Consider the following 19,983-nt stretch of genomic DNA (forward strand, 5'->3'; position numbering starts at 1 on the left):
TCACAGTAGAGCCCAACATTTCTGTGGCTAAACAAAACAGTTTAAATGAGTTTTGCCCCATTTTACAACTTCTTGCCACAGTTGCTACAAGTGTTTAAATGACTGCAGTTGTTAAGTTAGTAACACGGGTATTAAGTAAACTTCGCTTACCCATTGACTTGGTTTATTGGAAAGTCAGAAAAGTGATCACATGTTTCCGGGACATTCCAATCATGATAAACATATGCCGGATGCCAAACTCTTGAATTGTGATCACATGGCCATGGGGATGTAATAGTTGTAAGTGTGAAAAATAACCATAAGTCATTGTAACTTTGAATGGTCACTGAATGAATGTTGTAAGTCAAGGATACCTGTATGTGTATGTTCAAGACACTTTAATAGAACAATTAAAAAATATCAATGGTATTGCTACTATTTTGACTTAGGATGTTGATTATTGCAAACAAAGAGTGTGCTGCTCAAACTAATACATGCTTTATGTATGTTTTAATGTTATTTTTAGCTGCCACATATGCCTCATATAAGTGAATGCTTAATGAAAAGAAGTTTAAAACCCGCAGACCTGAGAGATATGACAATTGGGCAACTGCAAGTGATAGTCAACGATCTACATTCACAGATAGAAAGTAAGTGGAAAATACTTATTCTACCTTTTTTCTTTGTCTCACTATTAATCATAATATTTTAAGGTCAATGTACTGTACATTGGGTTCCATTGTCCCATGGCAAGATTATAATGATATACTAGATAAGAATAAATCTTATGATTGGACACTATATGTCTAGCAGTAGCTTGGGAGCCAATTATTATTTTGCAATTTGCATACCGACCTCAGGGTTCTTCAGAATCCCCATCTGAATAAACTGACAATTAATAAATTGAGATTAATATTCTAACCTAAGGTGAGATAATAGATTATACAAATTAATGGAGTGAAGAGAGAAAGTGCAAGTATCCCCAAACAAAAAAGGAATCCAAGACTAAAAATACATGTTTTTTCCTAGTCCCATATGAAAGAGCTTGGGGTTTTGTTTGGGAGTTTTTCTGGGAATTTGGGTCAAATTCAGTTTTTGGGTTGGATTTATTTATTTATTAATTTATCAAATTTGTATGCCGCCACTCTCCGCAGACTCGGGGCGGCTAACAACAGTAATAAAACAATATAAACAAATCTGATATTTAAGTTAATTTTAAAAAGAAACCCCAATATAAGAGGCCAATCATACATACAGACATACCATGCATAAATTTTTTATAAGCCTAGGGGAAGGGAATATCTCAATTCCCCCATGCCTGACAACAGAGGTGGGTTTTAAGGAGCTTACGAAAGGCAAGGAGGGTGAGTTGCCACTGCGTTCTTACTATCACTTTTATTTCCTACTCTGATCCAGAAGCATGGGTCAATTTGTCACAAAGAATTTGTGATTTTTTTTCATAAATACATCGTGTGTATGTTTTAATTGTGTATGTTTTAGTGCTTTGTGATTTTTTTTCTTTTATTGTTTGCTTTTATCTGATATGTCATCCAGAGACACAGTGTTCAGGTCGGGTAGCCTTATAAATCTAGAAAATAAAGAAAGAAAGAAATTAAAAGAAATAAAATAAAGAAATAAGCAAGCAAACATTCATCTTCTGGCGAGAGGGCAGTTTGACAAAATTAGTTATAGTCCTGACACATAGGGAGGACAACAGGTTGAGAAACCTTGTGAGGCCTTTATCTAATTAGGGAGTGAAGAATTCACTTTAGTTGTATTCTTCTGATGCGAAGTCAGTAGCTGTTATGGTAAGAACAATAGCTGCTTTCATGTACCAGTAGAGCCAGGGCTGCATCTTACATCAGTCTTTCCTATCATGTGGTGCTCCAGTTGGGTTGGCATTAAAACACAAGACATTTAGTCCCAACACAATTGGAGGCCATGACCTCTTAGATAATGCAGCATCTGGCCTTGGCAATCTGCTGATGGCAAATGCAGCCTTGGTTCCTTAGATATCCAGTCATGAGGATTTTCCATCAATTCCTTCGGAAAAACCAGATGTTCCATAGACTGCCTATCAATTTAACAGTGTAAGATTATGTGCCACTTCTTAAATTTGTCCTTCATTATCCCATGAAACCTGCAACAGTATTATTTCAGTATTTTGCGACCTACTATTCTTAAAACATGACTTCACATCCTTCCTAATTTAGATGCAAGCCAAAAAACTAATGGAAACTGTTATATTGTTTGGAATGAGACATCAAACGTCTGTTTCACGGTGGCTAAAAGTATCTAAAATGTTAGGGACAGAAGAGAACTAATTAAATTCCTTTTATTTTCCCCTTTTTCAAAATTAGGTTTAAATGAAGAATTGGTGCAACTGCTACTTATTCGAGATGAATTGCACACAGAGCAGGATGCAATGCTGGTAGACATTGAAGACTTGACCAGGTTAGTATCAATGTCTGTTAAGTTCTGTTGATAAGGCCTGTATCAGCGGTAAAATCTACTTACCTTCCCTACTGATTTTTTACCCTCTGCACATGTGCAAAGGGTTTAAAACAACAAAATGGCAACGTCCGAGCAGGTTGGAGGAGCCTCGTGTTGCCGCCACTACCAATTCTCCGAACCACTGGCAGTCACTACTACTGGTATGCATGGAACGAGCCAAACAGGTAGTATTTCACCTCTGGCCTGTATGAAAATCATGTTCTGCCCAGCAACGGACCACAAATAATGCAGCACACACAAAGTCTGTACAAAACTTAGTTTACTAATTAAGGACTACTAATGAGCTTTCTTAGTAGTCGTCAAACACAAACAGAAAATAGTCTTTTCTGAACAATGGCTGTTAATTCAACTTAATTAACAGCCAGCATGTCCACAAAACCAGGATGTAATTTGGTCTACTGTATATATAAAGTGAACATACTGTAATTGCAAACAGCCGGGGAGGGGGGGGGGGCTTTTCTGGGCAAAATAAATAAATAAACATTAATTTTTCTTTTCATTTTTCATTTGTTTATGATCAAGCATAGTATACTATAGTATACCAATGCAATAGGTATTCCAGAAAAAATTACAGTAGCTAAAATCAATATTTATTTAGTCCGGGTCAAATAGACCCAGGAACAGAACAAGTATAGTCATTGCGCCCAGAAAAAACTAAGCAACGGGGGGGGGGGGAATACTCAATAGAAAGAACCCCTCAAATGATGCAAAGTTATGTAATTTCAAGTTTCAGATATGCAGGGAAATTTTTTTACAGGATCTCAAACTTCGTTTCGGGTCACATACGGGACCCGAACAGAACAGCAGTGTTAAGCTGCACTGCTTAACCTTCAGTTCGCATTAAACAAATTTGACTGAAGCATCCGACCAAAAGAACTCCTACCATTTCTCCTTGGATAGAAAATGGTGTTTGAGTAAATACCTGCCCCTCTTTTCTCTTTGAACGTTTAGAACATTGAAAGCAAATCTGGTTTGGTAAAGGGTATCATTATTGCTGGTAGGGCTTTGGCTTCTGGGTTGGTTTGTTTTGCTACTTTATTTTGTGTTGATTTAATGCGTGGCTTTGTCCTTTAAAATCAGAAGATAAAGTGCAAATTTTGCCAATTAAACAATTGTCTGTGATTTATACTTCCCTGTCTGGTTATTAATGGAGCACCTTGAATTATTGAATCAATCTGTAATTTAGAATCCGATACTTTGTATTTACTCTAATTGCTTCTAGTGAAATAGTTCTGTCAGTTCCTTTGCTTTGAGAAGATCTTGTTGCCAGGGAAATAGTAAAAATTGTCAGAGAATTGCTTGAAGCGCAGGTATAGCCACTTCTTTATTTAGACTCTATTTTGAGATGTTCGTCTTGACTAGAATGCCAAACGTTTTTGGTTTTTACTTCTGCAACATCTCTTTCTCAATAAACTAGCTGTTCTTTCTCCAACCCCCCTAACTTTGGTATATCTTGGTAAGGGCTCTTTCTCACGGTTGCATTAATATGCGATCTCGAGTTGTTGTTAGAAAAGTGTGCTACTTTAGCTGCCTCTAGGTTAGCTGAAGTGATGAGTCAGAGCAGCTTTGCAACAAAGTCATCTGGTGTGACTCAGGTTTGCAGAAGCAAATCTTTCCCTTAACAATCCATGTACCTAAGAACTGTGTAAAGTTTCTGAAAAAGCCAGAACTTGAAACCCAGGCTGTTTCTAATCATGGTTTATGAGTGCCGTGGCTGTCAAGTCAAACAGAAGAGAATTGCAGTGTGGAGCAGGTTACAGAATCTATACACTCACAAAAAGAGCTTCATCTACTCCATCTATCCTAGACCAGGGATGGCGAACCTTTTTTTGCTCAGGTGCTGTAAGAGCATGTGTGCATGCTATCGTGCACACATGCGCAAGTGCCCATACCCATAATTCAATGCCTGGGGAGGGCAAAAAAGCTTTCTCCATCCCCCGGAGGTCCCCTGGAGGCTGGAAAAAGCCTGTCTCCCAACTTCTGGTGGGCCGAGTCGGCTCGTGTTTCACCCTCCCCAGGCTCCAAAGTCTTCTCTGGAGCCAGAGGAGGGTAAAAATACCTTCCCCATCCCCCTGGAGGCTCTCTAGAAGCCAAAAACACCCCCTCAGAGCCTCTGTGCGAGCAAAAAACCAGCTGGCTGGCACACACATGCACATTAGAGCTGAGCTAGGGCAACGACCCATGTGCCAGCAGATATGGCTCCACGTGCCACTGTCCTAGACCTTTTCACTCAATCACCTGGGCTATTTTTGGACAGCTGTTTGCTGAACTTCCTTCTGCTTGGGCCCAACTGAGAACTTTTTCTAAATTTCACCCCAGTATATCCCAAATATCCTAAAGGAATAAGTACTGCAAGAGAGAGCAAATAGCTGTGATAGGTGGCAACCAGAAATATCCTGATAGCCCAACCGGAAAATGGCATTGGAGTAGGCAAAATGGTACCCCTCTGTTTTCACCCAGTTATATCATAATAAAGGCAACAGAAAACATAACCCAATAAAATCTGTCTGATGAGGAAACCTGTAATGAAATGAGAAAACAACCTAAGCATAGCCCATAAAATCATCTGCTACAACATTCTTCCTGTCAATGACTACTTCAGCTTCAACCACAACAACACACGAGCACACAACAGATACAAACTTAAAGGAAACCACTCTAAACTCAACTGCAGGAAATACAACTTTAGTAACCGAGTACTTGATGCATGGAACTCACTACCAGACTCTATAATATCATCAACTAACCCTCAAAACCTTACCCTTAGACTATCCACTATTGACCTCTCCTGATTCCTAAGAGGTCAGTAAGGGGCGTGCATAAGTGCACCAGAGTGCCTTCCGTCCCCTGTCCTAATGTTTCTCTTTTACTAGTATCGTGTATATAAATATTTTATCTTTGTATACCACCAATACGTATGTGACAAAACAAATAAATAAATAAATCCATGAAAAATCAACTCGCAGGGATTGATTTTTTTAGGGATTAGTTACAGTCTTTTGATAGGCTACTGAGCACAAATTCAATAATAGGGGTAGCAGTTTCTCACAAGAATAGTATACTAGCATTTATAAGGAGCTCACAAAACATGGATCGTGAATTAGTTAGGTAGATGCCCCAGAGAAACCCAGATTCTCTTTCAGCCCAAGATGAAGGGCCATGGTGATTGAAAGATAAGCAGTGTGCATACTGCAGCCTTGACAATCCAATGAGAATCAGCAAACGCCTGTCCTTAGCCACAGCATCACCATGGTAATGAATGAAGTATCAGATCATACAAGCTCTAGGATGGTGCTGATGGAAAACACCACTAAGAACTAGAACTGTAAGGATTAATTTGGATTCTTCTGCATTCATTTGGATCCTTCTACGTGGAAATAACACATAGGCCACCTTATGAGGATATAACTCTCTAAAAGGGACATCTATGCCATAGGTAACAGGGTTTGATGAGCCCTAAATCACCTTTTTAAAAAGATCATGTAGTTCCGTTGTTTCCTACTTCTTGCTTCATAGGATTGTTGATATATATTTACTAATGAATTTTATATGCAACCAGAAGGCATCTATTAATTATTTAAAGAATGGAACCATAGCAGGCCATAGAAAATTACTATGTATTTTTTCACTTGAGGGTGCAAAATCAATCAAAATAACCCCAGGGATGGCTAGAAGATCAATTATGCTAAATTTCTAAATATAGCTTTACCTTTCTCTCCCCCCCCCCCAAAAAAAAATCCCAATTCTGAGTGAAGAAAGCCAAATAATAGTGCCAACATGTATTTATCAAAGAATCAAATAGAGGGTAGAATTTGCTGGGAAAAAACACAGAGATATGATAGGGAAATTCACAAATTACATGATTCAAATGTTGCATTTTTGTGATTAAATTCATAGATTTTTTGCCAATAGATACACACAATGACTTGAAATTGATTGATTTGGCTCTGGCTGGATTTTTCACCTCAACTTTTGATAGATTTTAATCCTAAAAGAAGAATTCATCATCTATAAACCAAGATTTAATAAGACAAAGCAAACCCAATTATGTTTTTTTCTGTAATATTTTTCTTACAGTGCCCCCCCTATCAATGCCATGATAATTTAGCATCATTGCTACAGACAAGGTAAAATATAATAAAAAGCTCTGTTTATCCAGATCTATCTAATCCTTCCCCTCCTTGTGCAATATTCATCCTTTTCTTCTTCTGTAAACCCTTTGTTGTCTTTTGCTCCAATTACTTTCCTGTCTCATTAAGAAAGTATCTGTAGTAATTTCACAGCAAAATATGCTAGTCTGCCTTTCTTTTAACTTTGCTTTCATGTAATGTTGTGTGCTCTACCAGTGATCTAACATCTTCAAAATTCCAGGAATGTAAATTCACACTGTCTCTTCAGTGCTTATTTATGATGTCATGCCATTCATTATTCAACTACATGGTCTTTTTGATGGAGCCAAGGTTTAGATGGGGTAATTTAGAGATGACTAATTGTTTAATAAATGCATTTAGATTGCCCCTTGTACTGTGAACCCTCCCCCTTCACAATACTTTTATGCATAGTAGCCTGAGCATCTATAAACCAATCTAGGAAGTTTTGAAATCTTAAGTTTCATAAAGATCGGAAGTATTAGAAGTGAAAAGTCATTTTAAATTGTAAAGAAAGTTAGCTGTACTTCCAACACATCCTATTTTAATTGAAATGCTTTTCAAATATATAATTTCTCTGCATTAATAGTAATAGTAATAATAATAGTAATAATAATAATAATAATAATAATAATAATAATAATAATTTATTAGATTTGTATGCTGCCCCTCTCCAAAGACTTGGGGCGGCTCACAACAATAATAAAAAACAATATAACAGTGAACAAATCTAATATTAAAAGAAAAAATATATAAAACCCCAGCTATTAAAACCATACAACACACACATACCAAACATAAAATATAAAAGCCTGGGGGAGGTGTCTCAGTTCCCCCATGCCTGACCATTTTTCTAAATCTTCTTTTGTTTTTGTTAATAATTTTGTATAATTTAGTTCTTTCAGTGAAGAATACCTTGTCGTAAACCAAATCCCTAGATATTTAATTTTCTTTTCTATTTGAAAACCTGTTTCTTTTATTAATAATTTGTTTAAATCTTGATTACAATTCTTGGTTAATATTTTAGTTTTGTTCCTATTTATTTTTAAGCCGGCCACTTTCCCATAGTTCTCTAATTCTTTTACTAAATATATCATTGAGCTAACTGGATTCTCTAAGAAGAAGACCAGATCATCAGCGAAGGCCTGTGTTTTATAAATTTGTTGTTTAATTTGGGTGCCCTGTATTGATGATTCCCCTCTAATTCGGTTTAATAGTATTTCTATAGACATTATATATATTAAGGGAGATAGTGGACAGCCTTGTCTCACTCCTTTTTTAATATCGAATGTATTGGTTAAATCTCCATTTATAATTATCCTTGCCTTTTGTTTGGAGTATATTTTATTTATTGTATTTTCAAAGTTCTCTCCAAAATCCATAGTATTTATTAATTTTTTGAAAAAGTTCCAATTGAGGTTATCGAAGGCTTTCTCAGCATCTAGAAATAGCATTGCAAACTCCTTATCATTATGGCTTTCATAATATTCTAGCATATTTAATGTAATTCTTATATTATTTCTAATTTGTCTGTTAGGTAAGAAGCCATTCTGATCAGAGTGTATTATTTTGTTTAATATTTTTTAAAATCTGTCTGCTATTATTGCCATATAAATTTTGTAGTCTACGTTTAACAGAGATATTGGTCTATAATTCTTAATATACTTTGGATCTGTGTCTTCTTTATGTATCAGCGTTATGTTAGCTTCTTGCCATGATACCGGGCATTCTCCGTTCGTTAACATTTTATTATAAATTTCTAATAATAATTCTCCCGTTACATGGAATGTTGCTTTATAGAATTCAATTGGGAAGCCATCTGGACCTGGTGTTTTATTATTATTCTGTTTCATAATTGTTCTTTCCAATTCTTCTTTTGTTATTTCTTTGTTTAATATTTCATTATCTTCTTTACTTATTAAATTGATTTTACATGTCTCTAAATATTTTAATATATCTTCTTCCTTAATATTTTCTTCACTATACAATTCTTTATAGTATTCTAATGCAATTTCTTTCTTTTTTTTTAACTGGTAATGTGTTATTTCTTTTTTATCTGTTAATTGTTGGATTAATTTCTTCTCTCTTTCTTTCCTCAATTTATACGATAGCCATCTGCCAGGTTTATTTGCGTGCTCAAATTGATTTTGTTTTACTTCTCTTAGTTTCTTAGTTACTTCTTCTATCTCTATTAATTCTAGATTTAGAAAAATGGTCAAAGTTAAATCTATCCTTAATGGGAAGGATCAATACAATAAAGTCTAATATACTTCCAAGGTGGCTCTATCTCTTCCAAACAGCACCAATACAACTAAACAAATCGTTCTTTGCTAAAATAAATAAAATAATTTCTAAATTTATCTGGTGCAATAAAAAACCTAGAATAAACATGAAAGCCCTACAAGATTTAAGAACAAGAGGAGGATTCGGTTTACCCAACTTAGAAATATACTACCAAGCCACTAAATTACTGTGGATTAAAGAATGGGTCAACCTTGAAAATCCTAGAATTCTAACAATAGAAGGCCACGATATAAATGAAGGATGGCACGCACATTTGTGGGAAAAAGAACACTCAAAACATTCTCACTTTAAACAACACCAAATTCGGAATACACTATTGACATACTGGCGGAAAGTCAGGAAAAAATACTATAATGAAATTCCCAGATGGCTATCCACTCTAGAAGCTCAAATTCATCCAAACATAATAAGCCAAGAACAAAAAGTAACCTACGAAGCCCTATTAAACACTAAAGGAAGTCTTAAAACTAGAGAAAGACTTAAAGAGGAAGGTATAGTAATAGATTGGCTTCCATATTATCAAATTCAAAGCAGATATAAAAGGGACTTGGTACAATTTGGAATATGTAATAAACAAAATGAAATAGACAAAATATTGACAGGATCTGACAAAAAATTTATAACTAAAATGTATATTTATCTATTAAACTATGAAAACATTGAAGAAATTGTTAAACCTAACATGATATCTTGGATGACCAACTTTGGATATGCAATTCAGCTAGAAGACTGGGAAAAACTATGGTCAGTTAATTATAAGATGACTTTGTCAACACCATATAAAGAAAATCTTTATAAAATGTTCTTCCGATGGCATTATGCGCCAGCACGCCTAGCCAAAATGAATGTAAACATTAGTAACAAATGTTGGAAGTGTAAAAAAGAAGTGGGAACATACTACCACATATGGTGGCAATGTAACGAAGCAAAAAAAATTTGGATTCAAATTAGGGCATGGATGGAAGAAATATTGGGCTATAAAATTGAAATAAAACCGGAAATGTATTTATTGGGCATAATTAGAGGCAAACATAGCAAAGAAAATTACTACTTAATAAATCACTTACTTACTGCTGCAAGATTAGCATATGCACAAGTCTGGAAACAGGATAAGATTCCAAACAAAGAAACGGTAATTAAAAAAATATTAGACTGCGCCAAATTTAGCAAATTAACATACGAAATTCAAAACCAACAAAATAAGGACTATTACAAAGTGTGGGAAAAAATTTACAACTGGGTGGAAATCAAGAAAAAGGTATAGTAAATAGAATTGTTAAAAAATAAATCTTGTAAATATATTAAGTGTAAATGTTTAATGTTGTATTGTTTGATGTCTAAATGTTTGTAAGTCATATAAAATAAAATAAAAATATTTAAAAAAAAAAAAAAAAGTTCCCCCATGCCTGGCGATATAGATTTTGGCCTGCTGAGTTTTAATTGTGAATATTGGGGGGAAAAAGAAGTACAGATTTATCTCGATACGTCAAGACATTCATTATGAAGTAGAATCCATGTTAATCTGAACTTGTTAAAACTGCAAATCTCCAAGTATGTATAGCCAGGAAACCTAAAACTCATAATAGAAATATGACAGAAGAATGCCAGGTTAGAGATGAATGTGAATATTTGATGTCTTTTTGAGCCTTATCGGTAAAATACATTGAGCATACATCATATCTCTTGGCAATTTTTGCAGCACTTAATGATCAAATGGCCTTTATTTATAGACATCTGGAAAGATTAGACTGCACTGTTTCAAAATTGAGTATTTTCATAAATATGTTTATAATATAATAATATAATATAATTTTTATTATAACAACATAGAAACATAGAAACATAGAAGTCTGACGGCAGAAAAAGACCCCATGGTCCATCTAGTCTGCCCTATAACAATAATAATGCATTCTTCATTATGGATTTTCCTGAAGTTGAATAAAGATCCATAGTAAGAAAGAGAATGGATAGCATCTACAGAAATAATTGCATGACCTCTATGGACAAAATTTGGAAATGCAGTTTTGCTTAGCTATAAAATGTGGCTACAAAGAACGAAACTGAATAGACATTAAGCATATATCACTGGAAATTTGTTAATGGTTTGCAGCAAATATCAAACTCTAATATTTTACTTTTAAAAGAATAGCCACATGGAAATGGTTGTTTAACTATTCCTTTGTTGCAGTCAGACACAAGACAGGTTATGTAGACAGAAAACACAGGGTCAACCAAAGTGGACTTAAATATCTATCCACCAATGCACAGATTATGAGGAATAAACAGGGTGAATTAGAAATTCAAGTAAATGAGAGAAGATATGATATAGTTGCTATTACGGAAACTTGGTGGGATGAAACTGACAAATGGGATATACAGCTAGAGGGATTTAAATTATTTAAAAGAAACAGACCAAATAAAAGAGAAGGTGGAGTTGCACTATATACATTGATACCTTGTCTTACGAACTTAATTGGTTCCGGGAGGAGGTTCGTAAGGTGAAAAGTTCATAAGACGAAACAATGTTTCCCATAGGAAACAATGGAAAACCAATTAATGCATGCAACCCCCCAAAAAAATCCACAAAAAAATCCACAAAAATGGGTGCTCTGTTGGGTGCCACCGCCCAGCTGTTACCTTCTGAAACAGCCGGGCGCTTCTTGGTGTTCTCCTGAACCCGAAATTTTCAGGAAAAGTTTGGGTTGGGGTTCGGGAGAATGCTGAGAAGCACCGCCGCCTGGCTGTCATCTTCTGAAACAACCGGAACGCTTTTCAGCGTTCCCCCAAACGCCGAACCCAGAAGTTCAGCAAAAGTTCAGGTTCGGGAGAACACCGAGAAGCACCACCGCCCGGCTGTCACCTTCCCAGAAGAGCCGTGGAGTTTTCGGCCGGTCGGGAGGCTCAAACGGAGGTGGGGAATCCCAGTAGGGAATTCCAGGGGCGGAGCTTTGACGTCATGGAGACGTCCTTCCTGGAGTCCCTGTTTCGTCTCTGTGACGTCAAAGCTCCACCCCTGGAATTCCCTATTGGGATTCCCCACCTCCGTTTGAGCCTCCCGACCGGCCGAAAGCTCCACGGCTCTTCTGGAAAGGTAGCAGCCGAGCGGTGGTGCTTCTCGGCGTTCTTGTCTTGTTTGGACCTGAAAGCGTAACCTGTTCAAAGATTATGCTTAAAAATTATAAAGGAACATTCATACAGATACTCTAGTAGCATCAATTACTCCCTTTTGAATCTAGAAGTCTGCAGGTGAGTAAATTTGAAATTCTGCTCTTATAGAAACTCAGTATGGCAAAACTGGAAGCTTAGAAGCACAGTCCATTCCAATTCTCAATCATCCAGGCCGGGGTTATCCCAAATGTAATATTTTCCAAAAGGCAAATGGACTTGGTGTTTTCTTTGAAAACATTTGGTTTCTCATCCAAGAAGCTTCTTCAGTTCAACTGAAGAAGCCTCATCTTCTGTTCAAGTGAAGAAGCCTCATCTTCAGTTCAAGTGAAGATGCTTCTTGGATGAGAAGAGAAACATTTTCAGAGAAAACATCAAAAAGCCGGGGAGGCGCAGCAGGTAGAGTGCTGTACTGCAGGCCACTGAAGCTGACTGTAGATCTGTAGGTCAGCGGTTCAAATCTCATCACCGGCTCAAGGTTGACTCAGCCTTCCATCCTTCCAAGGTGGGTAAAATGAGGACCAGGATTGTGGGGGCAATAGGCTGGCTCTGTTAAAAAGTGCTATTGCTAACATGTTGTAAGCCGCCCTGCGTCTACGGAGAAGGGCGGCATAAAATTTGAATAAATAAATTAAATAAATAAAGTCCACTTGTCTTTTGGGGGAAAAAACCTTTGGGACCTAGAAACACAGGCACCTAGCAAGGTACTGGTTGACTAAGCAAGAAGGGAAAGCTAACATTAGGCCATGCGTTGTTAAAGCACCAGATTCATGAGATGGAACTACATTCCATTGTAAAATAACATGATTTACAAGCTACAGTATCTCGCCACTTCATCTAGCCGTTTAAAATGATTAGATAATTATAGGAAGTGGAAGAGATCTTCTGAAGGTTTTTGGCAGCTGCAACCTTTTAATAAATAAATATGAAAATAACAGTCCAATTTGATATAACCTTGCATATTGTTTCCTAAAAATTAGTTGTAAAAGATGTGAAAACATCCAAACATCAACAATATATCAAAATCTTAGATAAAGCCATAATTAACAGCTGGTCACTTAGTCTGACTTGAAGTGTGAACCATGGTTACCCCAACTGCATTTTTGGCATTTGGCAACCGGGCTGCATTTATGGCCATTTCCTGCAGTCACATGATCACATTTTATTATGGTTTTGCCAAAAAAGCAGCATTTACTTCTGGTTTTGCCCATGGCAATTCATTCCATTTCCTTAATGGCTGCCGTGATTCACTTTACCACCACCATAAAAAGGGTCGCATGACCAAGTCACTTTACCATAGGCACAAGGGCAGACTTCATTACTGTCATAACTAGAGCACTGCCTATATTATGGGTTTCTTATCTCTCCTCCCTCCAAAATAAGAAGATGTGACTGCAATAAGCAGTACATCTGCACAAGTATGTCTAATAGTATGCCTCTTGACACTATTCCCAAATGTTTGGCTACCGTTATGGTTATGGCCAGGACTACAGTCCAGCACCATAGGAGTGTGAATCCCTGATTCGTGTCATTTTTTGAGATCAAATTGGGATGTGTTATTGCCAGTACTGGCATCCAAAAGGTACGTTACTCATACATTTTTAAATAATACATACGCAAATCCAATTTTACCATTGGTTTCTTTTCATGTACTTCCAGACAGATACTGAGACATTCTGGATTTCCAAAGGGTGGAGGTGGGTGGATGTAGAGTGATGATACATTTTTGTAGATAGAAAATCTGGTTGCTCTTACCATTCACATATCCAAAATAATCAAACGAACAAGATGCAACTATGATGAGGAATACATGAGATCAATTATGGTAATAGGATGCCTCCTATCACTATTCCCAAATGTTTGGCTGTGGCAAATCTTGATTATTGCGGAGCTATTCCTTTAAAAAGAGTGCAAAATGCAGCCTCTGGGTTACAATTGTATGTTTTCCAATATGGTTTAAGAGTTCATGTTCTTTCCAGACAGTTACGTCTACAGCTGTGATGGTGAACCTATGTCATGTGCACCAGAGGTGGCACGCACAGCTCTCTCTGTGGGCACAAGCGCTGTCGCCCCTCAGCCAACTGGTCATTGGGTTTCTGAGTCACACATGCGCGCTGGCCAGCTGGTCATTGGATTTCCAGCGCTCCGGCACACAGGCATGTGCACGCACCTTCCATTTGGGCACTCTGTGTCAAAAAGGTTCACCATCACTGCTCTACAGCAATGTTTCTCAAACTTAAAGAGTGTAGACGTAAACTCCCAGAATTCCCCAGACAGCATCAGCCTTAATAATTATTTGTATACTTTTTTTTTCATTTTTCATTATTACTATTATTATTTATTAGATTTGTATGCCGCCCCTCTCTGGAGACTCGGAGCGGCTTACAACAAGAATACATAGTACAAATCTCATGGTTAAAAAGGACAGTTTAAACCCCTTATTATAAAAACAGTCATGCGTCCCAGACAAACCATACATAAAATGAAACAGCCCAGGGGAATCAATTCCCCCATGCCTGATGGCAGAGGTAGGTTTTTAGGAGTTTGCGAAAGACAAGGAGGGTGGGGGAAATTCTGATCTCTGAAGGGAGTTGGTTTCAGAAGGTCAGGGCCGCCACAGAGAAGGCTCTTCCCCTGGGCCCCACCAGATGACATTGTTGCGTCGACGGGACCCGGAGAAGGCCAACTCTGTGGGACCTAATCATTTGCTAGGATTCATGCGGCAGAAGGCGGTCCCGGAGATATTCTGGTCCAATGCCATGAAGGGCTTTATAGGTCATAACCAACACTTTGAATTGTGACCAGAAACTTATCGGCAACCAATGCAGACTGCAGAGGGTTGGTGTGACATGGGCATACCTAGGGAAGCCCATGATTGCTCTTAGCTGCATTCTGTACGATCTGTAGTTTCCGAACACTCTTCAAAGGTAGCCCCATGTAGAGAGCATTACAGTAGTTGAACCTCGAGGTGATGAGGGCGTGAGTGACTGTGTCTCTTAGTTCTCCAATGCACTTGCAAGGAGAGTCCAGGATGGGTAATTCTCAACCTGATTGGTCGGGACTGAGTTTAATTTAAATATTAGGGAGGCACCGGCCCCTTAGCCCTCCAGTCTAAAAACTCAGTCGCAGTAAAAGGGACTTTGAGTTTGTTCTCCTTTCTCTTTTTGTTAAAAATGAGTTTTTATTATTAAAATTTACTACTAATTTTTTTCTCTTTTGCTTTTGTCTTTCAGGTGCAGCAGGGGGACTGGATTTCCTCGGGCAGCCAGGGTTGAAACCTCCAGAGGGTTTGCCCTGCCAGCTGCTGCTCCTCTGTGATTCTCCCCACATTGTGAAAAGGGCCTGTGGGAGACAGAGAGAGCCCCCGGGCTGTCTGCCTCCGTGGTAGCGCCCGGTAGCCGAGGGGGTGACTGATGCCTCGGGGGGGTCCGCCCCTCCCGTGGCGAATAGGTCACAAGGCCGCCTGTCATTTCGGACAGGGGCCTCCGTGAAGGGCTTTACAAGCGCCCCCCCCCCACAGCTCCGCGCTATCTTGATTTAGCGCTGCGAACCCGACTGTCAGCTGAGAGGAGCGATCGGCGTCGGCGAGGCCTCAGTGGGGAGCCGCCGAGAGAGAGACAGTCGGAGGGCGGGAGAGCTTGGCTTCCCGCCCATTTCCATAGCAACGGCCCAGCGGCCATGTTGGGAGGCCGCAGTGAGCCGGGCTGCTCCTGACGCGCCCAATTGTATCCAGGGTTGCCGGGGCAACGGCCCGGCGGCCATTTTGGAGGCATATCGGCCGAGAGCTCTGCTTCGCGCCCAAATGTATCAGCGGTTGCCATGGCAGCAGGCCGTTATTGCTCTCGTCAGGCTGCCCCCTCCCGAGCGCCGGCGAGGGGACTTCCCTCATTGGCTCAGCTTGCTGAAGGCCTATCTCTGCTCGGAGACACGCAGGCGCATTTCTGCCCTGTCCTTGTGTCTCTTGTCGGTGGTGTGTGAGCAGAGACATCTCTTTACTCTTCGCAGTGCTAATTGTGAGTTGTTTTTGGATCCATGGCTGATCAAGCAGTCCAGGCCGGGGAGGAGGCCAGTGCCAACAGGCCCAGTACCCCCAAGGAGAGGGCTTCCAAATCCAAACCCTCCCAAGGGGCTTCTCTCAGAGAAGCGGAAAAGCGCATCAAGGCGCTTGAAAAACAGTTAGAGGCCTCCCAGAGATCTTCTGCTTCTACTGCCCAGCCTCTCGGCGCCATCCCCCCGCCAGTCTCCCCCATTTTCACTCCAGGGGTTGTAGGCTCGGCCTCTGAAAGGGATTGGTCACCAGAGAGGCCTTTCCAATCCTCCATTTCTTCCAGGCCAGAGGCCCTCGCATTTGGAAGACAAGCTACGTGGCCCTGCACATTCGCTGCTCCACAGCCTATCCATCCACAAGGTGGGCAGTCACAAGCAGCCACATTCACCCCCACGGCAGCTGGCTTACGCACTGCGCAGGACGCCTGGCAGAGTATGCCCCAGGCCCTGCAGGACTTAATTGTCAGTGCATACACTCAGGGGCAGGCTAGTGTGGCTCAACAACAGCAGCTGCCAGCAGATCCTACTCCACCGAGGTTCAGGGACCCCTGGATAGCTCCAGCAACTCAATCCATGCTGGAGTCCAAAGATGAGGATGACTTTTCCAGGGATGAGTTCAGCGAGGCGGAGGATGACTTATCCGGAGATGAACAACCACCTGACCTACCTGCGTTGCCCGGTCTGTTCAAGTCCTCCCTCTTCAGGACTTTGCTGAACAAAGCAAAAATGACCATTGACCAGGCGGGAGAGGGAGGTCAGGGGGCTCCTTCGGCACTGGGTCAGCCTGCAGGGGGCTTGTTTGTGTTTCCACAGCAGGAGACTGTCAATGTCCCATCATCCCACTTGTTCCTGGAGACAGTACAGCGCCCATGGGAGAACCCTGCGACACCCCAGGGCCCGTCTAACCTGGACAAGCGCTTCTACACCTTTGACCAGGCCATGGAGGATCTCTTGGAGCTACCTATAGTGGACAAGCCAGTAACCAGCCTGGTCTCGAATGCCCTTGTTCCTTCGGAGTCTCAGGAGGGATTAAGGGCTGAGGACAAGAGGGCAGACAATGTCATTCGCAGGGCTCATCAGATGTCAGCTTGGGCTGTGAGGGCTGCTTCTGCGGCCTCTTTCTTTAATCGAGCTACGCTCCTCTGGATAAAAGAGATCCAGTCCAGAGTTGATCCTCAAGATGCGAGGCTGCGCCAGGACCTGAACAAACTCCTGGCGGCCACAGAATTTTCCGCAGACGCAACAGTTAATGCCGCTAAGTTTGCATCTAGAGCAATGGCCTCGTCGGTCGCCTCCCGCAGACTCATCTGGTTGCGGAATTGGCAGGCCGACGTAAAATCTAAATGGGCCCTTGCTTCTTCGCCGTTCAAGGGCAAGAAGCTCTTTGGAGAGATCTTGGACGACGTATTGGTGGAGGACAGGGACAAGAAAAAGGTTATGCCCAGCTCCAGCAAAAAGCAAGGAAGGCGCTTTACCCCCTACCAACGGAGGCAGCCCTTTCGGAATGACCCCACCTCGGCCAACAACCAGAGGTCGAGGTCCTACTTTTCAGGATCCTTTGGTCAGGGTTCCTTTCGTTCGGACAGGAACCCGCAATTTGATCGCGGATCCTTCCAGGGCCGCCGCCCCTTTAGAGGTTCCGGCAGGGGGTTCAGGAAGACCAAATGACTTTCCTATGGATACTCCTTTGGGCGGCAGGCTAATCCATTTCTCAGACGTCTGGACAAACACCTCATCGGACCCATGGGCGACTGCCACGGTCTCACAAGGTCTGCAGATGGAGTTTCTTCGCCCTCCACCTTGCCGCTATCTGCCTTGTCATGCCCCCCTGGACATTTCCAAGAAGAGGCTCCTCTACCAAGATGTGTCTCACCTGTTTGAGATAGGAGCAATCGAGGAGGTCCCTCTACCTCAACAGGGTATGGGGTTCTACTCCGCAATTTTCTTGGTCCCGAAGTCCTCAGGAGGGGCCCGTCTCATACTGAACTTTCGGAGGCTGAACCTCTATGTAAAGTACAGGAGGTTCAGAATGCATTCGCTGCGTTCCATTCTGGCTGCCATCCGGCAGGGGGACTACATGACATCCATAGACCTAAAGGAGGCCTACCTCCACGTCCCCATTTTTCCGCCTCACCGTCAATATCTGCGTTTCAGCCTAGATGGGGCCCATTTTCAGTACAGGGCCATGCCTTTCGGGCTTTCATCGGCCCCAAGATCCTTCACGAAGCTGCTGGATGTCCTGACGGCCGGTCTCCGGCAGCAATCGGTACGCCTGATGGCCTATCTAGACGACATCGTGATTCTGTCCAGGACAAGAGACCTGGCGTTTCAGGACTTACATCTCACCATCCAGACGCTTCAGGATCATGGCTTTTTGGTCAACTTCGACAAAAGCCACTTGACTCCCACGACTCGACTAGCTCACCTGGGAACCAGCATAGATTCCAGGAGGGGCCTTGTCTTCCTGTCCCAGGAGAGGCAGTCCACCATCAGGGAGCTCGTTCGGGGCTTGGCATCACAGCGATACCCCAGACTCTCCTTCCTGTCCAAGCTTCTCGGTACACTGGTTTCATGTATCGACATCATTCCATGGGCCAGGTATCACCTAAGACCTCTCCAATGTTTCCTGTTGCCATTCCAGAGAAGGAAGATCAGCCATTCCCACCTACAAGTACATCTCGACTCAAAGGTTCGACGGTCCTTACGGTGGTGGGTATCCCCAGCTCTAACAAGGGGTTCCCTCTTTCTGGAACGTTACCTTCTCACGGTGACAACAGACGCCAGTTTGACTGGGTGGGGAGCCCATCTTTCCTCGAATTTGACCCAGGGCCTTTGGGATCCATCGGACCTGAGGGAGGTGAACATCAACTTCCTGGAGTTGAAGGCGGTTTCCCTGGCTCTCCTCAGTTTCGCAGACCTGGTAAGGGGTCAACATGTCCTCGTTCGGACCGACAACGTCTCCACCCGGTCTCACATCAACAGACAAGGGGGGACACGGTCTCGACGACTGATGAGGGAGTCGGAGTCCCTGCTCAGGTGGGCGGAGGCCAATCTTGCTTCCCTGTCAGCGGAGCACATCTTGGGGGTGGAGAATGTGTGCGCGGACTGGCTGAGCCGGGAGACCTTGGATCCAGGAGAGTGGCAGCTGGATCCCACAGTGTTTCTGGACATTGTTCGAAGGTTTGGGATGCCACTCTTGGACCTGTTTGCTACTCGAAGCAACTCTCAGCTCCCACGTTTCTTCTCCCGCTTCCCGACCCCGGGCGCGGAAGGGGTAGACGCCCTTCGAATACAGTGGCCACCAGGACTTCTGTACGCATTTCCACCGATCTCCATCATTCCCAGGGTAATGCGGAAGATTCTGGAACAACGAGCGGAGGTGCTGTTGCTGGCTCCTTACTGTCCTCGCCGCATTTGGTTTGCGGATTTGATGCAACTGTCAGTGTCACCCCCCTGGAGGATTCTGGATCACCAGATCTCCCTCTCCCAGGGCTCGATATCCCACCCAGAGCCTCAGTGGTGGCAGCTGACCGTGTGGAGATTGAGCGGCAACATCTAAAACGTCAAAATTTGCCAGATACAGTTATCGACACAATTCAGGCCGCTCGCAGACCTTCGACAAGACGAATTTACCAGGCAACCTGGGCTTCCTTTTCCAGGTTCTGTGAGGAGCGGGAGGTGGATCCACAAAAGGCTTCCCCTCCCTTGGTCTTAAGCTTTCTTCAGTCAGGCCTAGAAAAAGGACCGCTTTATCCACAATCATAGGTGGAGACAGTTACCGTTCCCTCGCCAGACATCCTTGGATCAGGGACTTCCTGAAAGGGGC

General features: G+C 41.8%; 1 protein-coding gene and 1 long non-coding RNA gene across 13 annotated transcripts in view; one reads left to right on the top strand and one right to left on the bottom strand.

Moving 5' to 3' along the window:
* The window catches only part of SCHIP1 (schwannomin interacting protein 1), a 560,589-nt gene that overhangs the window by 535,759 nt on the left and 4,847 nt on the right, over positions 1 to 19,983 (top strand). For 8 of the 11 annotated variants that reach the window (XM_070753546.1, XM_070753552.1, XM_070753551.1 and 5 more), the window contains 2 exons: positions 506 to 629; positions 2,340 to 2,433. In XM_070753546.1, coding sequence (XP_070609647.1) covers positions 506 to 629; positions 2,340 to 2,433 — 218 coding nt within the window. Of the gene's footprint in view, positions 1 to 505; positions 630 to 2,339; positions 2,434 to 6,570; positions 6,621 to 19,983 lie in introns of all 11 variants that reach the window. The other 3 variants (XM_070753548.1, XM_070753554.1, XM_070753553.1) reach the window with 1 other exon arrangement.
* The window catches only part of LOC139168134 (uncharacterized), a 103,402-nt gene that overhangs the window by 27,110 nt on the left and 56,309 nt on the right, over positions 1 to 19,983 (bottom strand). The window lies entirely within an intron of this gene.

This window comes from Erythrolamprus reginae, chromosome 5 (genome assembly GCF_031021105.1).
Source record: "Erythrolamprus reginae isolate rEryReg1 chromosome 5, rEryReg1.hap1, whole genome shotgun sequence".
In the NCBI taxonomy this organism is placed as follows: domain Eukaryota; kingdom Metazoa; phylum Chordata; class Lepidosauria; order Squamata; family Dipsadidae; genus Erythrolamprus; species Erythrolamprus reginae.